This window comes from Sander lucioperca, chromosome 9 (assembly GCF_008315115.2).
Source record: "Sander lucioperca isolate FBNREF2018 chromosome 9, SLUC_FBN_1.2, whole genome shotgun sequence".
Lineage (NCBI taxonomy): Eukaryota > Metazoa > Chordata > Actinopteri > Perciformes > Percidae > Sander > Sander lucioperca.
Window position 1 is genome coordinate 32,779,206 of NC_050181.1, and position 22,270 is coordinate 32,801,475.

Below are 22,270 nucleotides of genomic sequence, written 5' to 3' on the forward strand. Positions count from 1 at the left end.
TAGTCCCTCACTATTTACGCTCTTTCTTCATTTTGTAATCTCCACCGTCAGTCTTTATGGCATGTTTCGACAGCAGCGCCAGACCGGTGTGCGGCAGTAATAATCATCCGTGCGGAAACACTGTGAGCGATACAATGTTGGTAACATTGATTAAACGAAGCTTCGAGTCAAGTCATTTTGCTCAAGGATTTTTTACTCGCCTAGGGCCCCCGTCTGGAGCCAGGCCCAGATGGAGGGCTCGTCAGCGAGCGTCTGGTGGCCGGGTTTGCCACGGAGCCCGGCCGGGCACAGCCTGTTTGGCTTTGTTATCAATGCCGTTAGCATCGTGGCTAACACTATTGTTATTTAGTTTATGACAAATTGTTTCGGCTGTGCTTTCTAACATCATGTCATCGTGCTAACCTAGCAACGTTAGCCTTTACAACAGAGCTGCTTCAATACACTTGTTATATAATGTTTCATTACAGAGTTCTCTGCTGATTTATTTGTCGCTGTTTGCATGGTGGAAAATAATGTAAACAGAGAGCGGCGTGCCAGAAATGCAATGCGCCATGACGTAGATCCTCTTCAAGGCCAGGCTGATGTTGGTAGTCCCTCTAGTGGACAGAACGTGTAACAACAACCACATGCTTATAGTGGCATTGACAATGCATAAGCCTGAGTAGTGTAGTACATATTTATAACGGGCTGCATTTGAGCATTTAATATTTGAATATTATTTAAATATAAAAAATAAATAAATTAAATTCTAATGGTATAATAGAGGAAGACTGACAGCTCTAGTTTACAATATATCAGCCAATATTAATGTTAGGTTCCCTTAAATTTGATTTCTATGAATTGTGACTATGATATGTTCTGAGCAGGACATTTTACAGCTGGAAAAATGAATATAATAGGGAAACTGTTTCTCATGTTACTTCAAACAAATGCATTTCTGTACTATCATTTATGGTTATTATCAACTATAGTCTGCAGTCATGCTCATGTCAGACTCTGATATTCACGGCTGTATGCACTGCCCTACCTGCTCGAGCAAAGAGAGGATGAGGCCTAAAGTTAGTTCGTCCAAAAAAAGTGATGCTGATGTCGAGGTTTACTGAACAACAGTACGCTCAGCATACCCTCTGTGGGCTCATTAATGGATAATAATATCCAAAGTCGGAGTGTCACCGATCACTTCAAACAGTGAAGAGAGGCTTTCATACAATATCTGTAGCTGGATTCGGAGGAGAAGAAGAAAACGAGCAGAAGAGGAGAGGAAAACAGGGGAAACAAAGGCAAAGAAGGCAAGCTGGAAGAACACAAAGAGATGAAAAGAGACCAGGGACTGTAGAAAAATAGCAAGTACACAGAGGAGAAAAGAGAGAGCTGAGGGAGGGAGAGACACAAAGTGAAAGAGAGAGCGAGTAGCACTCATGAACACTGCTCACACCATGTAAGGCTTTATTCAGAAACAATGAAACAAGCCTTGAGAGCAATATCTCTCGGTGTCACATTCTCGCCGTCTCCATGGTTTTAGTATTTCCTGCTTGGCTGACTGAAGGCAGATGCTTGCATAGGGCTGAGCTGTTTTCAGGGAATCAAGGATTAATAGGGCATTGAGAGGCGGTGTTAACACAAGCCAATCAGCCTCTGCTATTGAATGCAAACTTGGTTCTGCCTCTGCTTATTCAATCTTGCGGTAGTTTTGTTGTTTGGTTCGTGTTGTGTGTGTTTGAGAGTGTTGCTGAATGATCCTCTCTATAGGTTATCTGGAGGTTTAAATGTAAATGTAAGAGTTTTAAAAAGCCTTCTCAAGCTGTCTGGAAGTGACACAAGATCCAAAAGAGTCTTTCTGTCTGCACTTCCTGCAGCTGGTGAAACTTCTGAAACTATAAATGGGCAGAATAAGAGGAAGGACAGCAGGAAATTGATTGATGAGTTTAAAAGAAGCAGCCGTGTTGCATCCTGCATGAATAAACCTCTACTGTGTTCATCTACAAGTTGACATGCAGTGGAAATAAAACATGTCTGCACAGACAAACAAGAAGCAGTTTAGCTGACTCAACTCCCCACAGTCAAACACAGTCCCAGCAGTGCTAATGAGGAAACCCATTAAAATGTTATTTCACTAGTATATCTCACTTAACATTCCTGTCTTGGAGTAATCATATGAACTCAAAAGTAGACCTGAAATTATGAGTTGTTGTTAATGTTAATCGATTATCTCTCAAAGTAATTTTTCAAGCAACATATGCCAAATATCCTTCTCTTAAAGTTTTGCTGCTTTCCTTTGTCTTATGTGATAGCTGAATATTTGTGGGTTTTAGACAAAACAAGACCCATCACATTGGGCTTAGGAAATTGTGATGGGCATTTTACATATAGACTGTTTTTTCACAATTTTCTGATATATACTAAATAATTGATCAATTAATTGAGAAAATTATTAGCAGATTAATCAATCCTTCAAATAATTGTTAGCTGCACTCAAAAGTTGTTGCAATAGATATAAAAGGGGGATATGTGAAGACAACATTACTGAATATGTGGCACATAAAGACTATGTTCTATGCTTTTTTTATTATATATTTGTAATACCTTACATTTGGGTGATATGTATGCAATATATCTTCATAGTTAGGCAGGCACTGATTTGGGGAAAACTGAGTCATTCATTTTGAACAGAGACACCAGTCTGAGGACAGAGATGACAAGAAGTGATGAAGAGAGATGAGATGGATGGACAGGGGGGTATTCAATTCAGAAGAGTAAGGATGCATGTGTGAGTGTGTGTGTGTGTGTGTGTGTGTGTGTGTGAAAGAGAGAGAGAGAGAGAGAGAGAGAGAGAGAGAGAGAGAGAGAGAGAGAGTGTGTGTGTGTGTGTGTGTGTGTTGTAGGCCAATTAGCCTTTAGGATGTAGTGTTGTACAGAAAGACAGAGAAGAGATGAGAGCACAACATCTGGCTGTGCGACAGGCGGAGAGGAGGATTGAAACAATCTGATCAAAGAGGGAGCAGGTCCATCTACACAGTCAAATCAATCAGCAACGGCAAAGAATACACCCCTATACGCTGTGTGAAAACAGTGATACTGCAGGTTCACACTGCGAGATGCGTCTAATCAAATCTTGGTTGCAATCTGTGTCAGACTGTGCAATCTCCATTTTTAGGCATTTCAGATTTAGAGATGAATACCTGGTGAATCCTACAGCGATGAATACCTGGTGAATCCTCCAGCAGCCCTAACATGTAAACACTAAACAGGATTAAAAAAAATACTAGCACTGCTGCATTCAGACCGTGCATTCTGCATCATTTCATGCTGCATTCTGATTGGTTGGTTACTAAACGTTGTGAATTCTGTCCTCAATGTCTGTGATTGTCTGAAATTTGATGCAGGCTTATCTTAAGTAGGGGTGGGAATCACCAGAGTTCCCACGATACAATATCATCACGATACTTATCTCGCGGTACAATATTATTGCGATTTTGAACAACAATTTATTACCTTTATTCGACTTTCAACAAATGATGTACCCAAAGGAAAACTTTATCAACATCTGTTGAAAAAACTCAATTGCACCATCTAGTGGACTGAAAAATACTGTATACATTTTTTTCCCACCCCTAATCTTTAGTCACATAAACTCTGAATTGGCAGCTTGGTAGACTCCCAGTGCGATCATTGACCGCTGCTTTCGAAAAAAAGTTACATACAAAGGCTAAAATAATAATAAAAATGATAGAAACCTCTTGCAGGTTGCACAATACAAAGTCTGTCCACCATAACAGAAACATCAATACTAATGTACTAAAACTAACTAGTATTCTACATGCTTCACTTCTCTGTTTAAAAGCTCTGACTGGATTACACTTTCATTCTGATTTTCATCACTTTTCATCTGTGGCTCAGTAATCTCATCCAAGCATCTCTTGTATTTGCATTGTGCTGCATGCTGTGTGTAGCAGAGCAGGAACTGGTTGCCTCTTATACCACTGTCATACCAAACAATAAAAACTGGAAAAAAAAAGCAGTTGAGTCTTTCACACAGACAGCTGACCCAGATAACTACTACTACCTCTGCTCGGTTTTTAAACCTGTTGGGTTCATTATTTTCTGTCATGGGTGTAAAAGGTATAACAAAGGGTGTGTTTACAGAGCTCAGACATTGCAGCAGCAGCAAAGAAGTTAATACAATCTTGATAACAGTTTAAAATCAAAGATTTAAGTCAAACAGTAAAAAGCCTGACCCTTTGCCAGAGCCTTTGGAACAGACAGCACGAAAAAGATTTTGGTCTTAGGATCTTTTCTTGCTGTCCGTTCCAGAGGTCAGAACTGAACTGGGAAAAAAAGGTGTTTAAAGGAGAACTCCGGGCAATTTTTATGTTAATCTTGATTGCTATAAATTTATGAGTACTGTTGATAGCAAAAAAAACAACAGAATTGGTCCTAGCAAACTGGAGTTGCTGCAGCTAATGCAGCTGAAGTCCCGTGGGAATTCAGTTGTAGCAGGAAAAGATAAACAGCAGTGTGCAGATTGGAGTGTAGTGTGTGAAGAGTGAAAAGCGGAGGTGTTCACAAGGGAAGAAGCTTGGAGTAACGTAACTATGGAGAATATAGAAGATACTGAACACATGGAAGAGGCTTTTGAGTTTGATGGTCATCCTTATTTATTCAAACCCGAGTATACAGACGAACAACTAGCCTCACAAGAGTTGGAAAGAACGAGACAGACAACTGGCAGATGAAGCAGCTGCTCCAAGCGCGAGCTACAGCTAGCCTTCAGTAACGCTATTACTGTGCAAGCCACAGACATCATTTATCACATTTCCATGTAGTTACATAGTCACTGATATGGTCATAACCACTACAGTGCTCAATTACCTATTTTTGAAGGGGAAATAAACTATAATTTCTCGCCGCCAAGGCATGACCTGTCCTCTGGAGGAGATCCACCAGACAAGCGGGCACTCGTTGTATTGTTGTCGGCCGCGGCAGGCGAGGAAGGCGGGGAGGAAGGAGAAGCAAGGGTGCCGGTCGTGCCTGCTAGCCCGGCTAAGGAAACTACCACACAAAACGCCACTGCCAAGACTCCTACTCACCAACGCCAGATCGATGTCACACACAGTAGATGAGCTACAAATACACACGAAACTGATTCGTGATTATTACCACAGAAGCCTGGCTGAACACACTCCCGGACGGCAGCTAGCAGATGGCAGCTAGCGGCAGGATGTCTGAGTTGAAAACACATCTTGTTGTCACGTAAGAGCCCTGTTCATGTTGCACAGACATTATAATTGCATTTTGTGTCTGTTAAGAGGCACAAAGGCACTCTTTAGAATATGCACCCAAAACTGCCGTTTTAGCTAACTGGGAGCTATGGGCATTAGCTGCAGCAATTCCAGTTTGCTCTGTTCGTTTTCATCTGGCTTTAGATGATTTGCCTGATGTATCTAGGATTGTGGTTGACTTTGGGAACTATTTGCTGCTTTAGTTGTTTTATGTTTTTAATGTTCTGTTTCTCTGTCTGCATTCCCTCCATCGAATGCTCTAATTCTCGGCCTTGTGATCACTCTTCACTTCTCTGTTGATCGGAAAATATCACGCACCACGCCGAGGCTGTGATCGTGTTCTGCTGACTCGTGCTTTTTAATCCTGGTGGCCTCTTGCCATCCCATTACTCAATTAGGAGGCAGGGACTTACAAAAACTGCACTGTAAATGGACTTTAGCTAATGTAGCACCGTTTCTCAATAATGCACACCCACCACAGTGAACATCAAGTGTGCTTCTGTCCGGATTTGGTTCCATTTAACAACAGTTGCGTGGATAATCTCATCACCTGTTCTAATGTATCCACTGAAACACAAGAGTCCACGCATGAGCATATGAAGATGATAGTACTACCATACACTGAGCTGACTCACACCATTATATTAATGTACCTTTAAAGTTTATTTACAGCAGTGTTGAAGATAAATTACACATGCAAGCCCTATAGACATTTTTGTGCACATTATTGGCTATCACTGTCCGTTTGGATTATAGTCCAGAATGTCACAGAAACAGTGATAAAGGAGTTCAGTACTGTTGATTCAACTCTGCAAAATTTTTTTACATATTGTTTGAAATGATCTTTACAACTCGACAGCAATAAATTACTTATGGGCTCTGAAAAAGGAGCGAAAAAGATGTGTCATCTGTAGCTGCTGTAATCCGGTAAAAATGCCCACCAATCACTGCCTCGCCGTCCGCTTGGAAAGAACCAATGAAATGCCTGCTTGCCTCAGCGTGTACTCTCCTGTGTACGAGCCTGAGCGCAATGCTTATTTTATTTTTTTTAAACAGTCTTTAGAATAAAATAAATGTAAATGCATGTATCATGAGCCGGAGTTAGCTTAAAAGCTAGTTTTGATTAGCAGTCCCTTCGCCTGTTGTTAATAGGCATCCTAAGTATGCATAATGCGCATCGTCGCCTCATTATAGGGCTGTACAATTAATCAAATTTGAATTGCTATTTTGGCTCGTAGTGATCACAAAAACAGTGTAATCAAGAAAAACTATTATTTTGCACATTACGTTTAGCAAGGAAACTTGTCTTGTTCTGAATGGAAAAAAAAAAGTTCAAACGGGAAAAGTATTTAGGGTAAATTTCACAGTTCAAGGTGTTTTCACTGTTGATTTAACTGTTTCATTGTTAAGTTCAGTACTTGCGACATCTTTCCGAAAGATAATGAGTAATCGTGATTTCAATATTGACCAAAATAATTTGTGATTATGATTTTTTCCATAATGGAGCAGCGCTACTGCATTGCTAACAGTAGTAATTTTTTTCTAAATTGTGGTCCTTTCTCCGCTCCGAAGCAGCGACGCAGTGATGCTAAAGCATGCCTGTGTGTGGGTGGAGCCCCGAGGGCAGGGGGAGGTCTTAGACAGAGCCCCGAGGAGATGCTACTTTCAAATTTGTTAGCTCCTCAACATTACCAACCCTGCCTTTAACGGTATGGAGCCAGAACAGTGACAGACCTGTGGTATTGAAAATAAAAATGACATTGAAACAACAAATATTGTCACTGAAAAATGTTGAACTGAAATATAAAACACAAACATCAAAAAGTTATAATCTCACAATCCTATTATATTATTTCAATATGACATTTTTTGGCATTATGATGAGAGGAGGGGCTTGAGGGGAGGGACAAAGAGGGCGTGGTTTACAAGTAATTTGCATATAATTTGCATACTGGCAAGAGACCGCACCTCCACAGGAATCCTCACAGATGTGTTATTACCCATATCTGCAATGGCTTCCACAAGTTCACCTGGAACCTCCAAATCTCAAGTAAGTCTGTTTATCTCTGCAATTCTTTTTCACATAGAAGCGGGCTGGTTTACGGTTAACTTTTAATGTAAGCTGTGCTGTTTTGGCAGAGGTTAGCTGAACAAGTGCTAACACTACCTAATACCACATCAGCTAGCCCATTTGGGGGTTTAAAGTGATATTAACAGTGTACTGTTTAAGTTTTGGTATTTATCTTGTAGGGTGGAGTGCTTGTGCCGTGATGTGTCAGTCTTTAAGAGGATTCCCTGCTAGATCCCTCCAACAATCTGCATTTATTTTGTACCCACTATGTATTTGTACTACGCCTCCAGAGGGACCTTGACACTTTCCCAGACTTCTCCAGGACCCTGTGCAGCTTAAAAATGTTCAATTAAACCTTTTTAGGGCCCGAGTGCCGACAGCGGCGAAGGCCCTATTGAAACTGAAGGAATTATTATTATGGCAAATGAATTGGCTTTTTGAGGGGCTTAACATATTCAAAAACTCACCAAATTTGGCAGTCGCATCAAGTCTGGTGAAAATGTATGTATTTTAGGGGTTTCGGGAATAGGCGCGCAAAAATGGCTCGCTAGCGTCCCCTACAAAGTTAAAAAAATTTAGCCCCTGCAGTGCGTTTAACTTAGACTCACGAAACTTGGTACAGTTATGTAACATGTCAAGATGTACAAAAAACGTCATTGGAGCCATACCCTAAACCCAACAGGAAGTCCGCCATTTTGATTTCAAAGTTCGAAATTAGTGCGATTTTGGCCATTTCCACATGTCGTACTTTAACGAACTCCTCCTAGAGATTTCATCCGATCAACTTCAAATTCGGTCTGTGCCATCTTAAGACATTAAAGATGAAAAGTTGTTAAAAGAAAAACTTTTCGTCATAGGGCGTTGCCGTGGCGGCCATTTTGTGCGTTTCGCCATCAAAACAGGAAGTGGCTGTAACTTGAGTGTACATTGTCCAACTGGCTCGAAACTTTTTGTCAGGTTTTGGTATTTTGTTCTGTCTTATTGTTGTAGTCTTGTTTTTCTGTTATGTTCTGTTTCCTGTTTTATTTTGTAGTCTGTCTTGTCTCCCTTGTCTTGTCTAGTTTACTTCCTGTCTTTGTTTGTTTCCCACCTTTTTTTGATTGTTCCACCTGTTGTGTCACCTGCCTCTCATTAGTCCTCGTTACCTGTGTATTTAGTAGGGACTAAACTAGCATGAAATGATCCGACAAGAGACAAAGACAGAACCCCTGTTCTGTCTTTGTCGGATCATTTCATTCTGTTTCCCGTTCATTCTTTTGCCGTGTTTCCTGTTGGATTTTTCTCTGTGTTTTTGTGGATTCTGTTTTTCGATTGTTCCAGCCTGGCTACCTTCCTGAGGACACTTTGTGTAAGACTCTTTTTGTTTTAATAAATCCTCACTGCATTTGGGTCCAAGCCTAGTCTTTTAAATGTAAATTAAATGCACACCTAAAGTGTGCATTTAATTAAAAAAAAAAGTAATTGTTTAGTGAAGTATTCTAAAAGCAACTGCAGAGTCTTTTAACATTACTTGTCAATTACAGGATATGCAAGATTTTTCTTGGAGGGGGACCATGACAGAGTGACAGAGTCTGCCAGTGGAGTAATTTTACCATCCATCCAGTGATTTATCTGTTTGTATTTAACTCTTTGTGTCTGTGTTTTGCTCGCTCTGATTTGTTCTCTTTTTGCCTCAGTTCTTGGAACCGGACTCCTGCTGCCACTTCACTCCTGCCATCCACCATTCCTGCTCTCTACACACACTCATGACACTTGGACATTACGGTACCACTCCCGCTCTGTACCCTGGATCTGGAATCAATCATTGAATTTGGACTTTGCTTATTCCCGGTTGCATTCCTGAACTTGGACAATTGTAATAAACCTGTTAACCTTTCATTTGACTCTGCGTTGTTGTCTGCACTTGGGTTCAACTTTAGTTTCACACGTAACACATACCACTTTACATTATATGGAGTACTGATTTTAATCCTAAACAGTTTTTAAAATGACATGCATTTACAGTACATGGACTCCAGCAAAACAGTTAAAGCTGTACTGTTTCAATGAATAACAAATGCATATATTAAAGTAAGAATTTGACTCTATATTCCATAACTAATTAAATGCAATAATGCATATGTACAAGTCCCATTTCATGACTTAAAACAGTACAAGTGTAAATAGTCAAAATCCACAGGCTGACGTTGCAGAACTTCCTGAAGCCTTCTCAGCAGTCTCTCCATAAATGGCCCCCCAGGGTCTTTAACTATACACAACTTGAGAAATGTAAAAGTTATGACTTTAAGCCAGAAACACCACAGAAATACTTGTTTTTGTTTACAGGCAAGTTTATACATTGATGTCCAAGTAAACCATTAAAGGAGAAATCCGGTGCAAAATGAACCTAGGGGTTAATAACACATTTGTACCGAGTCGACTGTTCTCTGGGATATGTTTTCATGCTAATCGAATGTGACCAGTTTTATCGCAAGCTGCTAATTAGCTTATAAAGCTAGTCGTCGGAGCACTGGTAAAGTAAAAAGAAATCACTTTCTAAACCACTAACAAGGCTCAAAATAGCACCACACTTCCATGGTAGCATAATGAGGGTCCCTACATGTAAACCGAAACATTGAGAACTTTGTAAGTGTACAGACAGTTTATTTAAAAGAGTTTATAAAGACTGTACCATTCATGCGGGCGCCATCTTGGGACAACAGTCATGACCAGTTGAACGACGAACGCCGTGCAACCAGTAACCAGTAACATAGCTCAAGCCCAGCGTTCGTCGTCGCTATTTTGAGCCTTGTTAGTGGTATAGAAATAGCGATTTCTTTTTACTTTACCAGTGCCCCGACGACTAGCTTTATAAGCTAATTTGCGCCGGATTTCTCCTTCAGCCGATCGATGACCTTATCAGTTAAACAGCTAAAAAATATTGTACTCGACTGGTTTACATGATAATGTTAACTGTTATGTTCAGCTAAGGCAGTTTGTCAGTAACTGTGTTTTCCCAGGTTTAGGAGATGTCAGTGAACGCGTTATGCCTGTTGGTGTGTGATTTGCCTAGATACCTGTCAGTCAGCAGCTATACTTGTGATTGGAGGAAAGTTATGGGGGCGGGGCGTTCCGTGGCAGTGTCACCAGAAATAACACTAGCCTTAGGACTAGGCCTAAAGGACAGGAATTACTGTTACTATAAATACTAGATTATAGAAGACAGATTGACATCCCCGGTGGGAGACTTAGCTACATTTAGCCACAGGTTAGCTGACGTGTGCTAACTTCTACCGAAACAGCACAGCTTACATTAAAAGTTAACACTAAACCAGCTTGCTTTTATACAAAACAAAATGGCAGAGATAAACAGACTTACTTGAGATTTGGAGGTTCCAGGTAAACTTGTAGAAGCCATTGCAGATATGGGTAATAACACATCTGTGAGGATTCCTGTGGAGGTGCAGTCTCTCGCCAGTATGCAAATTACCCGTAAACCGCACCCTCTTTGTCCCTCCCCTCAAGCCCCTCCTCTCTACGCCAAAACGGTGACAGAAAGTTGAAACTGAAAACCAGTGACATTTTAAAAATCCTGACAGCGTAAAAAAAACTGAAAAAAGACAGACATCAAGAAAAAATGTAGATTGACATTGAAAAACCTATCATAATGCAAACAAATTTCAAAGTGAAATAAAATAATAGCATTGTGAGATTATAACTTTCTGTTGTTTGTTTTATATTTCAGTTCAACATTTTTCAGTGCCAATACTTGTTGTTTCAATGCCAATTTTTATTTTCAATACCACAGGTTACGGTCACTGTTCTAGCTCCATATTAACGTGAACAACACTCCCTGAACTACGACTACCAAGGCGCAGCGGGTGTGTGAAAGTTGAACTTGTCTCTCAAGTACTGCAGCAGAGCTGTGTGCTGACAGCTTGGGTAAGCCTGTGGGTATACTGGGCCGCTCCTAGCCGAGAATGTGTGTGAGAGAGAGCAAACATGCTCAGCAACCTTCCCGGGATTAACAGATATAATGAAGATCAATCTTTAAAGTCCAGTCTAAAGCCAGGGGACTGTCTGACCTACATTTACCTTAACAAAAAACATTGCACAGAAGGCTGGAAAGAAAAACCTCGGTACTGATACTGACAAAAATACAATGGCGTCTTACCTCCGTTTAAGGAGCCGTTGTAGGGTAATACTGGGCTTGTCGTGGCGCCATGGCTGTCCTCCATTTTGGTCCCATCAGTGTTGGCGACCTCGGGCTCCTGCAGACTGTCCTCCTCCACAATGTGTAGCTTGTCCTCGTCGTCTGAGTCTGAACTGGCCTCCAAGCCATTGTTGAAGTCTGTCACTGCAGAGAAAAGACACAGAGATGGAAGATGATCTAACATGTAATACGGGTGGGACAAAGTATCGATATGGCAATATATCGTTGTCCTTCGTGCAGTACGAGAATCGATAAGGTGGCGCCAAATATTGATATTCTAATGAATAAAATAGGGCACTCTAAATAGATTTCCCTGCTCCCAGCGTGGCTACTTCGTGGCTCCTCGAGCTGGCGCTCAACACATGAACGAGGGAAACTTGAACAGAAGTTAACGAGCCGAAGAGGAAGAGGTTTTCAACGGGATGGCAGAAAGCAGTTTGAGGAAAATAACAGATGCTCCAGCCACGTTTAAGTCCAAAGTCTGGACCCAGAGTTGCTCTATATTTACAGAGTGAAAAACTTGTACTGCTTAATTGTGCTGTTTTCTAACAGTCTTTGGACTTTCTGTGAAGAAAAGAAACCTTCTCACAGGCATTTTGTATTCATAGTTAGACCAATATCGTGATCTATTATTATAATATTTACTAGCAATATATTTATAGCAATATACAGAATTGCTGTATGTGATATTATCGGTATTGTGAGTCATGTATGGTATTGTGAGGTACCCTGTGATTCCCACCCCTAGCATGTACCACTTATGGCGCTTACCCACTGCTAGTACCAGCTCTACTCTACTCTACTCGGCTCGACCACGGTTCCCCATCTTCCATTTTCCATTGCAGATTAAGTACCGCCTCATGCGTGAGGCGAGCATGGCTGGTTGTCATAGCGATACCGCAGGAAACTGTTTTTGACTCTCGACATGTGGCTGTTGCCACAGCCAGAAGACAAATTTTGTTTCAAAAGTAGCTGGAGGCAGCAAAAAATACACCGCTGGCTAAACTATTTAAAAATGGCGGGTTTGTTCGACACCCCCGTCTGTCGCTAGCAATGATGACGCAGTGATTAGTGACGATTCTCTCTGACCAATCTGTAGTCTGCAGGTTTTCACGTCACCTTTTGTGTCGCCTCAGCTCGCTTGGAACCTCGACGGAGGTGATACTAAAAAAAGTACCTGTTGGCAGGTACCAAGGTTGTTATAGTTTTGCATTTTTCATTATTTTTTAGTTTTATTTTGTTTTGACTTTTTGTGTTCAAATTCAGTTTAGTTTTAATTAGTTTTTAAAGCGGGTTTGCTAGTTTAGTTTAGTTTTTATGTTTTGAAAATGCTTAGTTTTAGTTTAGTTTTTATTAGTTTTAGTCTTAGTTTTAGTCTTTTTTTGTAATATGGGTTATTTGTCGGGGAAATCAAAAAGTATTGTGTAATAATAACTCAACAAAAACATCATACAATTTTAGAAATATGTATTCACAATGTATTGAACAATAACACCAGTACATAAAATGTAGCCTACATATGGTCATACATATGTAAACAGTCTACACAAGACGCCGCATTAAGTGCAAAATGTGTAAGTGACGTGTTCCAGGAAAAAACCTAATTGGCCAACAGACTAAAGAAGACATACATGAACAGGTTTTTTGAACTTTGGTTTGAGCAAAGTGGCGAAATTTTTTTAGTCAGTCGACTCACACAGTTGTGTAGACATCCCAGTATCAATCCACGCTTCCTCCTGCTTTTGATGTTCCTGCGTATTTACTAACCAGCAGCTATCGGGTCGCCGGTGAAAGCCTTCCTGTAGTGTTCTCTGTCCTGCTGTTATCTCTGTCATGCTGCAGCTGGCCCTGTATCCATACATCCATGCCCCTAACATTACCGGGGTTAGCTTCTGTTTCGGGGAAAGGGGGCTTTGCTTTCTCCTTTACCTTGTTAAGGTAAGCTAGGTTAGCCTTCTAGCTTGTGTGCGCTTCTCAAATGTACTTTCAAATTCGTGGGATTTTTCCCTGTAATAAATTGTCCACATATTTTACCACCTTCCACTGCAAGGCACTTGCTTTTATCTGACACAGTGATAATCAAATAGGACTGCTGCTTTCTTCCGACTTTCGGTACCGCTATGATGCCAGGTGAGGGGCATGGACTACGCTGTGTTCAATTTGACGTGGAATGTCGGGATTTCTGTGTTCCCAGTCGGAAACTATACGTCTACGGGAAATGTCATGGTCGAAAATATATAACGTTATTTGCTCTATGAAAGACATCAACAAAGACGAAAACTAAGGACATTTACTCGATAATTTAATTTTAGTTAGTTTTGCAAACAGACATTACAGTTTTAGTTTAGTTATCGTTTTTTTTGTAATGCCTCGTTTTTATTTTTATTTCAGTTAACGACAATGTTTTTTCCCACCTAGTTTTCGTTATTTTGTTCGTTTTCGAACAATTATAACCTTGGCAGGTACCAGGGACTTATTTTCATAATGGAAAAACAAAAAAGGCGAGTAGAGTCGAGGCGAGTCGAGCAGGTACCACGTAATGGAAAAACGCCATTAGATCGTAAGATTTTAGCAACTACACCTTACAGTGTTCAGTCTGATTCCCAGTGCTGAGGAGCCACCTGCTGCTGTAATCAGTGTCTGATTTACATCTGGGACGCAGAATATAGGCAATTAAACTGCTAACTAATTACTGACTGCCAAACATGACAGCGGTGTGATCAGCATCTGTGCTGCATGGGGAAGAAGCACAGCAATGTGCCTCTGTTGGAAGCAGTTCAGTCTAATTGTCTCTCCTTTATACATTCCTAGCATTTCTGGCACATTTCTGGTAAAATGTGTCAAGGATGCTGTGAGCTTTACGGTAATTTATTAATTTATTTAATTTTTTGAGGCCCCTGTACATGTGCTCCGAGTGTATATAAGCCTGCTAACCAATTAGAGAAAGGTGGATCCATGAAATGCAGCACAACACCGCCTCAATTAGCCCACCTCGACCAAGCAGGACTGTAGGCCACCCTCTCTTAGAAAACATAAAAAAGGGAAAGACTGCAGCCAAAGGGAAAAATAATCACTTATATCAGCCTCAGAAAGCAAATCTATTTTACACTGCGCCGCAGTCAGTGAGTTTGTCTGTGAGGTACAACTTCTTAATGGGAGCTCAGGGTGAAAAATGGACCAACTGGACTGGCCTGAATGAATTTAGTGGGCGAGGTATTTGTGTGTTTGTGTGTGTGTGTGTGTGTGTGTGTGTGAGTTTTTGCACAACAGTTGGAGATGATGGAGATATGTGGGTATACGGGGTTGTAAGTGATGATGAGCACTATAGGTATTTAATTGCTTTTTTATCGTCAGCATGTGTGCAATTATAACTGTGTGAGTATCTATGTATGTGAGTGTGTGCATGCTCTCCGCAGGGTAGCTGTACGTCTTGGCAGAGGTGCTGAAGACGCCTAATGAGGAGGAAAGCTTGGGTTGTTTGTTCACAGGTGACAGGTGCACACACACACGCACACGCACGCATGCACACACACACACACACACACACACACACACACACACACACACACAGAGCTCGTTTTGTGGTTTGGGACCTGTGTATGTGCGTGTGTGTGTGTGTGGTCTTGCACCTCTGCATGAAATGGGAAGCTACGTCAGGTAGCGCAGTTAACCGCTCACACAAAATGCACATTTTGCAGAGACCAGACGACACCCACCTATATCTACCCTGAGCACACACTTTCCACACAAACACAAACACACACACACACACACACACACACACACACACACACACACACACACACACACACACACACACACACACACACACACACATACACACATACACACAGACAGACCCCTCCAAGAGTGATGCGGGGCTTTCTCGAGACGATGCTGTCACTGCTCCAGACAGACGAGGGGAGCTGTGAATGTAAAAGTGTGTGTGTGTGTGTGTGTGTGTGTGTGTGTGTGTGTGCATGGGTGAGATCGATGCACGTCTGGATCGATGTGAGATGCTGGAGCAGAAATGGAGGAGCATAATGTGTTTGTGTGCAGGAGCGCTGGTTTGTGATTTCATATTTAAGCCAGATGTGGAGAGAAACATGACATTTACACAACATTTGCTGGTTGCTGTTTCAAGCCCTTGGACATATGGGCATGGTAAAGGTCATGGCTTAATCCCAGCTCAGTGCAGAAATATATGGATGTAAAAAGTACATCTTCCATGTGTCTAATGTGTGACAACTGCAGTCGGTCACAGTCAACTACGATGCAATATTATTTTCAATCTACAGATTATTTTCTCGAATAATTTTCAAAAAAATGTTCAACATGACATTTTTAAATGTATTGTTTTTTTGTTTTGTTTAGACCTTCCCCCACAGTGAAGGAGGGTCTGGCTAGTCCACACAGCATTCTGGGATGGGAAAAAAAACGTGCTCTGGTTTATTGGCATTTCTTTGAACCAATCACAATCGTCTTGGGCGGCACTAAGCGCCGGACGGAGCAATGGTGCCTCTGCAAAATAGTCTCGGGAAGTAACTTGTTTTGGTGGACGTGAATGTACACGTAGGGAGGCGAGCTCTGGAATTAAAATGGCTGTTGAGTGTGTGATGAAAATTTTACTCAAAAAAAAAAATAAAAGGTAAATATTATCGATACAGACTATACGTACTACCAGCACATACGGGTACTTCACTAAACCTCAAGGCCACGCCCCCTTTTGGGGGATAGAAAACAGGCGATCCCATAGAAGTCAATGCAATTTGACGTGTGTTTGGATCATAATTTTGACAAATGTGTGTGGATTTTTTTCTTGTTAAACAGATGCTTTGTTTTATACACGTCTAATGTTTATTGTGTGACTTTGCCTGAACCTGAGCGTTCACGATACCTTAATAAACTAAGGTTGATCGCCGTCATGTCCCCTCAGTCTTCCCCCGCATCAGTAGATCAATGACCCAACACGTTGGCCGCTGTTCGATCGATGAGATTTAGTTGGAGACGACAGTCTGATGCTGCTAAACTGTTAGTAGCCTCCCACTAAAGCTAACATTAGCTATCCATCAGTAGTAACTGTCACCAGCATCATTTACCACACCGACTGAGAATATTCACGTTTCTTACGAGCCTCATATATCAGTGTGAAAGTCTTGATTAACCCGCTACACAACAGCTTTTTCAGCATTTTCCTGTTTCTCTCCTGATTTGACAGCGTGATTCTTCCCTCTCATAGGGAGTCTCGGCGATGCTGGTCTGAGGCCTGTACTACGAAGCAAGATTTGGCGTTAACAAGGTAACTTCAGGTTCAACCCAGGGTTTTCTGTATCACGACGGTGGATCACTTGTTACCGGGTTAAATCGCCGTGGTAACTTATGCTGAACACCTAACCTGCTCAGGAGCAGGCTATGTTGGAGATTAGAGATCAACCGGTGTAAAAGCACCGCACTGACCAATCAATACTCGATTGATAACGGCGTCACCGTTCTTAGAAGATCAGGTGGAGCTCAGTGCGCGGAGAGAGAGAGAGGTGCGCTCATAAAAGTTATAACATTTAAAGATCAACAACCCCGTTAACATTCCCTGATGGGTATTTTTATGAAAGATATAGATTTTCAGCAGAGGGAATTACGTATAGGCTTCTTGAGCCGTGTGTTCGCTCGGATGACGTATTGCCGGTAGTACATATGTTTTGTCCAACCGAAAGTCGAAAAACCCAATCATCAGTAGAACACTCGGTAAAGTATTCACATTTGGAACCAGATTGGAAGCTGCGGCCAGTGATTTTTCGCCATTTTTGCGCCAATAGATGCTGATACATGCATTTCGATCGACTTGTCAGCTCTACAGTCACCTAAAATAAAAACATAGCAAGTGCAGCTTCCTCATGATGCACCGCAAGTTGGATTTGTTTTGATGAGGATCAGTTACATTCGGAGATTGGCATGTTTTCAGGAGACAAAATGTTGATAAAAAAATAAACGGTCAAAGAGTGGTTTTCCTAGTTGCTGCAACCTAATCTAACCCTGAGGCACACTACTTGTCACGTATGACCTGTGGCTCAGTTGCCTTCTTGACAACACATTGCAATTAGCTGATGGTAAGCTGAGCATCAAAATATGACTACCAGAGTACAGTCATAACAGAAACCTAAATGGTAATGGTGGTTGGCCACATTTTACAGTTTACTTCACCGTGGACAGTACAAACACACAACTACTGCAGGCAGTGACTTCCTAAAAATCAACAAACCGTGCCATTCAGACAAAAACACACATTATTACCCAGACAAGGCTTTGTGGGAATTCCAATAATAGAAAGGTCTATATTTCAGAGAAACAGTCTGTGTCGGCTGCCTGTTGCAGACTGCTGAGTTATTTTAACAATGGTGGCTGGAGGGAACAGCAACCAGAGGCCTGTACTACGAAGCAAGATTTGGCGTTAACGAGGTAACTTCAGGTTCAAACCAGGGTTTTCTGTATCACGAAGGTTGATCACTTGTTACCGGGTTCAATCGCCGTGGTAACTCATGCTGAACGATCTACAGCATTGGCTATTTTTTTGCCAGCTTTCCTTCCTGTTTTAGGATGCAGCGACTATATTGCGTTATGTATTATCTGCTGTTCCAATGTTTTGGACACAGATACGGTAATAATAATGGTTCAAAATCATGTGAATTGCATTTTCTTTTATTTAAAAAATGTCACATTTTCTTGAGGGAGAACCCCTAAACCCCCCGGCAAATACGTGCACCTACAGTCTTCAACAAACACATAGAGAAAACACTGGATCGTGACAATATGAGAGTGCAACCTGACTACACATAAGCCTGAGGTTACAGTAATGATCAGCATCATGTGCTTTCTGTGCTCTCTTAAGTGCAGTTACCAATAGCAACAGACAGGTGGAACTACTGAGCAGAGCAGGGAAGACAAAAAAACAAGTGCTTCCAAACACATGTGATGCAAACATAACACACAAACGCAAGCACAAGTCCTACAAAAGCTTTTGTGTGTGTGTGTGTGTGTGTGTGTGTGTGTGTGTGTGTCACACTAAACACAAGAGTGAATGATCTTTATAATTCACCCTGGTATGTCACTGAAGCCTGACATTTGTGTGTGTGTGTGTGTGTGTGAGAGACAATGCTTCAGATGAACTGTTAATGGTCCATCTGGAGGTCTGTGAAGAGGCGAGGCCAGCTCAGAGAGGAAGAGGGAAGTCTAGACAATAGCATTCCTCTCTTCCCTCCATCCATCTCTCTGATTAAAGAATCTATTTGATAATATAATATATAATAATATATAATATATATTGATATAATGGCATACATTGAAATTTTTTTGTTTTTTAACACTCAAACACTGTGTTTACATTAAGCCAGTTGTCCAGTAAAACTGCTTCAATGACAAGGTGCACTGCCAATAGAGCTGGGATGATATGTTTTTGTCTTGATTCCATTCTTTTACGATAGATGGGTGCCGATTCAATTTGTACTGCGATTTTCATTTATTGTGATTCTAGAAGTATTGCAATAGATAGCATTTGATTATTGCGATTTTCTTTCTTCTAGAGACAATATATAATGAGACATTTCTAAAAACTTTTAAAATTAAAAATTGTTTTCTAAGAAGAATGCATATCACATGTCAGTCAGTCAGTCTGACATTTATTTCATTTGTAAAGAAGCAACATAACATGGATGTTCTGCATTTTCTGCTTTCTGTCTGTTTGGCTGGAAACTGATATGATGGAGTTGCCGCCAGCGGTACCATATGAACAGGAAATATTTAGGTGAATCATTGGTAAAAAAAAAAAAAAATTGATTCTAGGGGAAAAAAATCTATTTTAAAAATCGTTACCAAAAAAAATCATAACACATACGATTTTAGATTTTTTTTTTCTCACCCCTAACTGTCAAGGTGAATATGTCTCCTCAATTAAAACATGGGAAACGTTCCAGAGAGACTGAGAGCAAGAAGTCAGAAGATGGAATTCATAATATCCTGTCTGCCTCGTCCCACTTTATTCAATCTGACCTTCATTTAACCAGATAGTCTGACTGAAATTAAAAAAAAAAAAAAAAAAAAAAAAATATATCTATATATATATATATATATATATATATATATGTGATTTCAATAAACATGGTAGAAAATAAAATGTAAACTATTTTAAAGAAACAACTCGCACATCCAAAAATTCTTCTGTGCAGGTGCATTGGACAAATGTCATAAACTTGGAACAAAGGAAAGAAAAAAAAAAGTAAAAATACACCTAAATCACAAAAATCCCTAGTGTAAATAAACACTCCCACTTAATGCCACCTCTGCATCTACTCTGTACACAGTTGTATCCACTGAGCTGCTCTTCATATAGTATAGTGTCGTCCTTTTACCTTTCACTGATTAAAAAAAAACACAATAAATAATGCCAACAAACAGCTTCTCTTCATATAAAAACAATAGACAGAATTCAGTGGCAGCATTTTAGTGAGCGAGCAGCAAAGCGTCTGACTTCCTCAGTGTCGCCATCATTGAGGCAGACCCACATCAGGACACGTGACCCTGCAGGGGAAATCATGTGTGTGTGACACACCACAACACATCCCTGACTGGACCACATGGCCCGGGATCTGGGTCAAAGGTCGGCTGCTGTGCAGCGGAGGAAAAGACGAGCTAGAAACAGACCACTATCAGTCAGTAGATGAAGTACATCAGGACTGTATTGGCCTTAATAACATGACTAAGAGTGTACAGCCATGCTAGAAGCTCTGTGAGGCTGTGCCACAGCTGTGCTTTGAGCTAAATGCTAACATCGGCATGCTGACATGCTCACAATGACGATGCTAACATGCTGATGTTCAGCAGATATAATGTTTACCACTGTTTACTATCGTAGTTTAGCTTCTCAGCATGCTAACATTTGCTAATTGAAATTGGAATTGTAGGTATTTGGTCAAAGTTTTGGACACATTTTTTGACCTGATGATGGCGCAAGATAAAAAGGTTGAGGCATCACCGAAGTTATTGCAATTCATCCTGAGGGGGACAGGGACTCTGTAAACAAAATGCCATGGCTATCTATACAATATTTCTGTCTGGACCGAAGCAGTGGGTCGGCTGACAAGCTGCCGTCTCTGGAGCCAACTCACTTGCACGGAGTCTAAACATCAATCAACTAGGCTTTGCATATATTTTAAAGTTGAACAGTACAAGATAACTAATATAGAGTGAATAACTCATAGACCATCAGTCATTACCTATGATTACCTCCTACAGCTGAGCAAACACTCGTTATGCTGTACATGAATGAAAATGAGTCAACTCCTTTATGATGTGTTATCGAAAAGTCGTGACCAAAGAAAGACGTGTGAGCAAAACACACACAGCATGAAGAGACCACGGCTAGCATGCCAGTGTGTGTGTGTGTGTGTATTGACCCATTGCAGCTGTGCAGCACGGGACCTCTGCCAAGCCCCTAACAGACAATTACCCCCACTGTGTGTGTGTGTGTGTGTGTGTGTGTGTCACACCAAACACAAGAGTAAACATCACTAAAGCTGTCTGTCTGCTACTAGATGTGACCAAATTTTAACACTGTAAGTAGCTGCAGAGAGTCAGCCCACTTAAAGGGACAGTCACACATTTTCTCCTCCTTCACATTACCGGTATTAGCACACATTTGTCATTTCTCCTTGATCACTTAATCAATTGGCCAATCAATCCAACAATAATATGAACATTACAATCTGACACCTTCACTGTAAAAAAAAAAGATCATGTTTCATCATCATCAAACTGACAACTGGATGTTAAACGCACCACAAACACCTGAAGAGGCTAACAATCTTCTCTGTGATGTTACCATTTGTTTGTGTTAATTATATGTACAATACTCCCTGTTGAAATGCTACAGTGCATGATGCCCCTGCCGCTGAGTGCCTTCCAGGTTGCAGGACTAGAAGTTAACTATGAAGCACTAAGTCATATTCCTGAGGTGTCTGTTAACAGTCAACATCATGAGGTAAGACTGAGGCGGCGTCATCTGCACAGACAGGAGAGGAGGGCTGTGGTCACTTATTTCCCTGGCACAGCGCACCTCTGGACAAGCACTCACACTGCACAGCTATACATGCACCATCTACTTACACACACACACACACACACACACACACACACACACACACACACAGGAAAGCCCCTCTTGTTGCAGCCAGCAATGTAAGCCAAAGGCCAGGGACTCAGGGACTCCCCCCCCAAAGAGACAGAGCATCTGCCACGTCTATGTTATTCATATCTCTCTCTCTCTCTCTCTCTCTCTCTCTCTTTATGAAGGGTTGGCCCTTCAGCAGAGAATGGCAGGAACTATAGAAAATCTGAAGGGCCTCACCATTGTGCACCAGGGCTACACCTACAGTGACAAGAAATACTGGGACTTTAAATTGGATGCAGCGTGGTGGACTACAGAGGAACTACCAGCACTAGCTCTGTACCTAACAATATTGGTTAGCTCGTTGTTAGGGTTGGGTACCGTTTGGATTTTTACGATTCCGATGCCAAACCGGTACTTTTAAATCGATTCCAATTCCTAACCGATTCCTAAACCGATTCTTGAAAAACTGAAAAATGACATCAAAGAAAGGCTCTTTTATGGAGTATTTAAATTTAACAATATATTAACATTTTAAAGTACTTAAATATATAATAAGTAAACCTAAGTCACCT

General features: G+C 41.1%; 1 protein-coding gene and 1 long non-coding RNA gene across 4 annotated transcripts in view; both read right to left on the bottom strand.

Annotated features, from left to right (window-relative positions):
• Positions 1-22,270, bottom strand: part of zeb1a (zinc finger E-box binding homeobox 1a) — a 95,525-nt gene that overhangs the window by 25,666 nt on the left and 47,589 nt on the right. For all 3 annotated transcript variants that reach the window (XM_031286223.2, XM_036004975.1, XM_036004974.1), the window contains exon 2: positions 11,504-11,686. In XM_031286223.2, coding sequence (XP_031142083.1) covers positions 11,504-11,686 — 183 coding nt within the window. The remainder of the gene's footprint in view (positions 1-11,503; positions 11,687-22,270) is intronic.
• LOC118495817 lies at positions 12,355-21,722 on the bottom strand. Its single transcript, XR_004898263.1, has 3 exons — positions 21,691-21,722; positions 14,164-14,169; positions 12,355-12,449 (listed from the first exon to the last, which is right to left on the bottom strand). It is a non-coding gene; the product is annotated as an uncharacterized LOC118495817 (long non-coding RNA).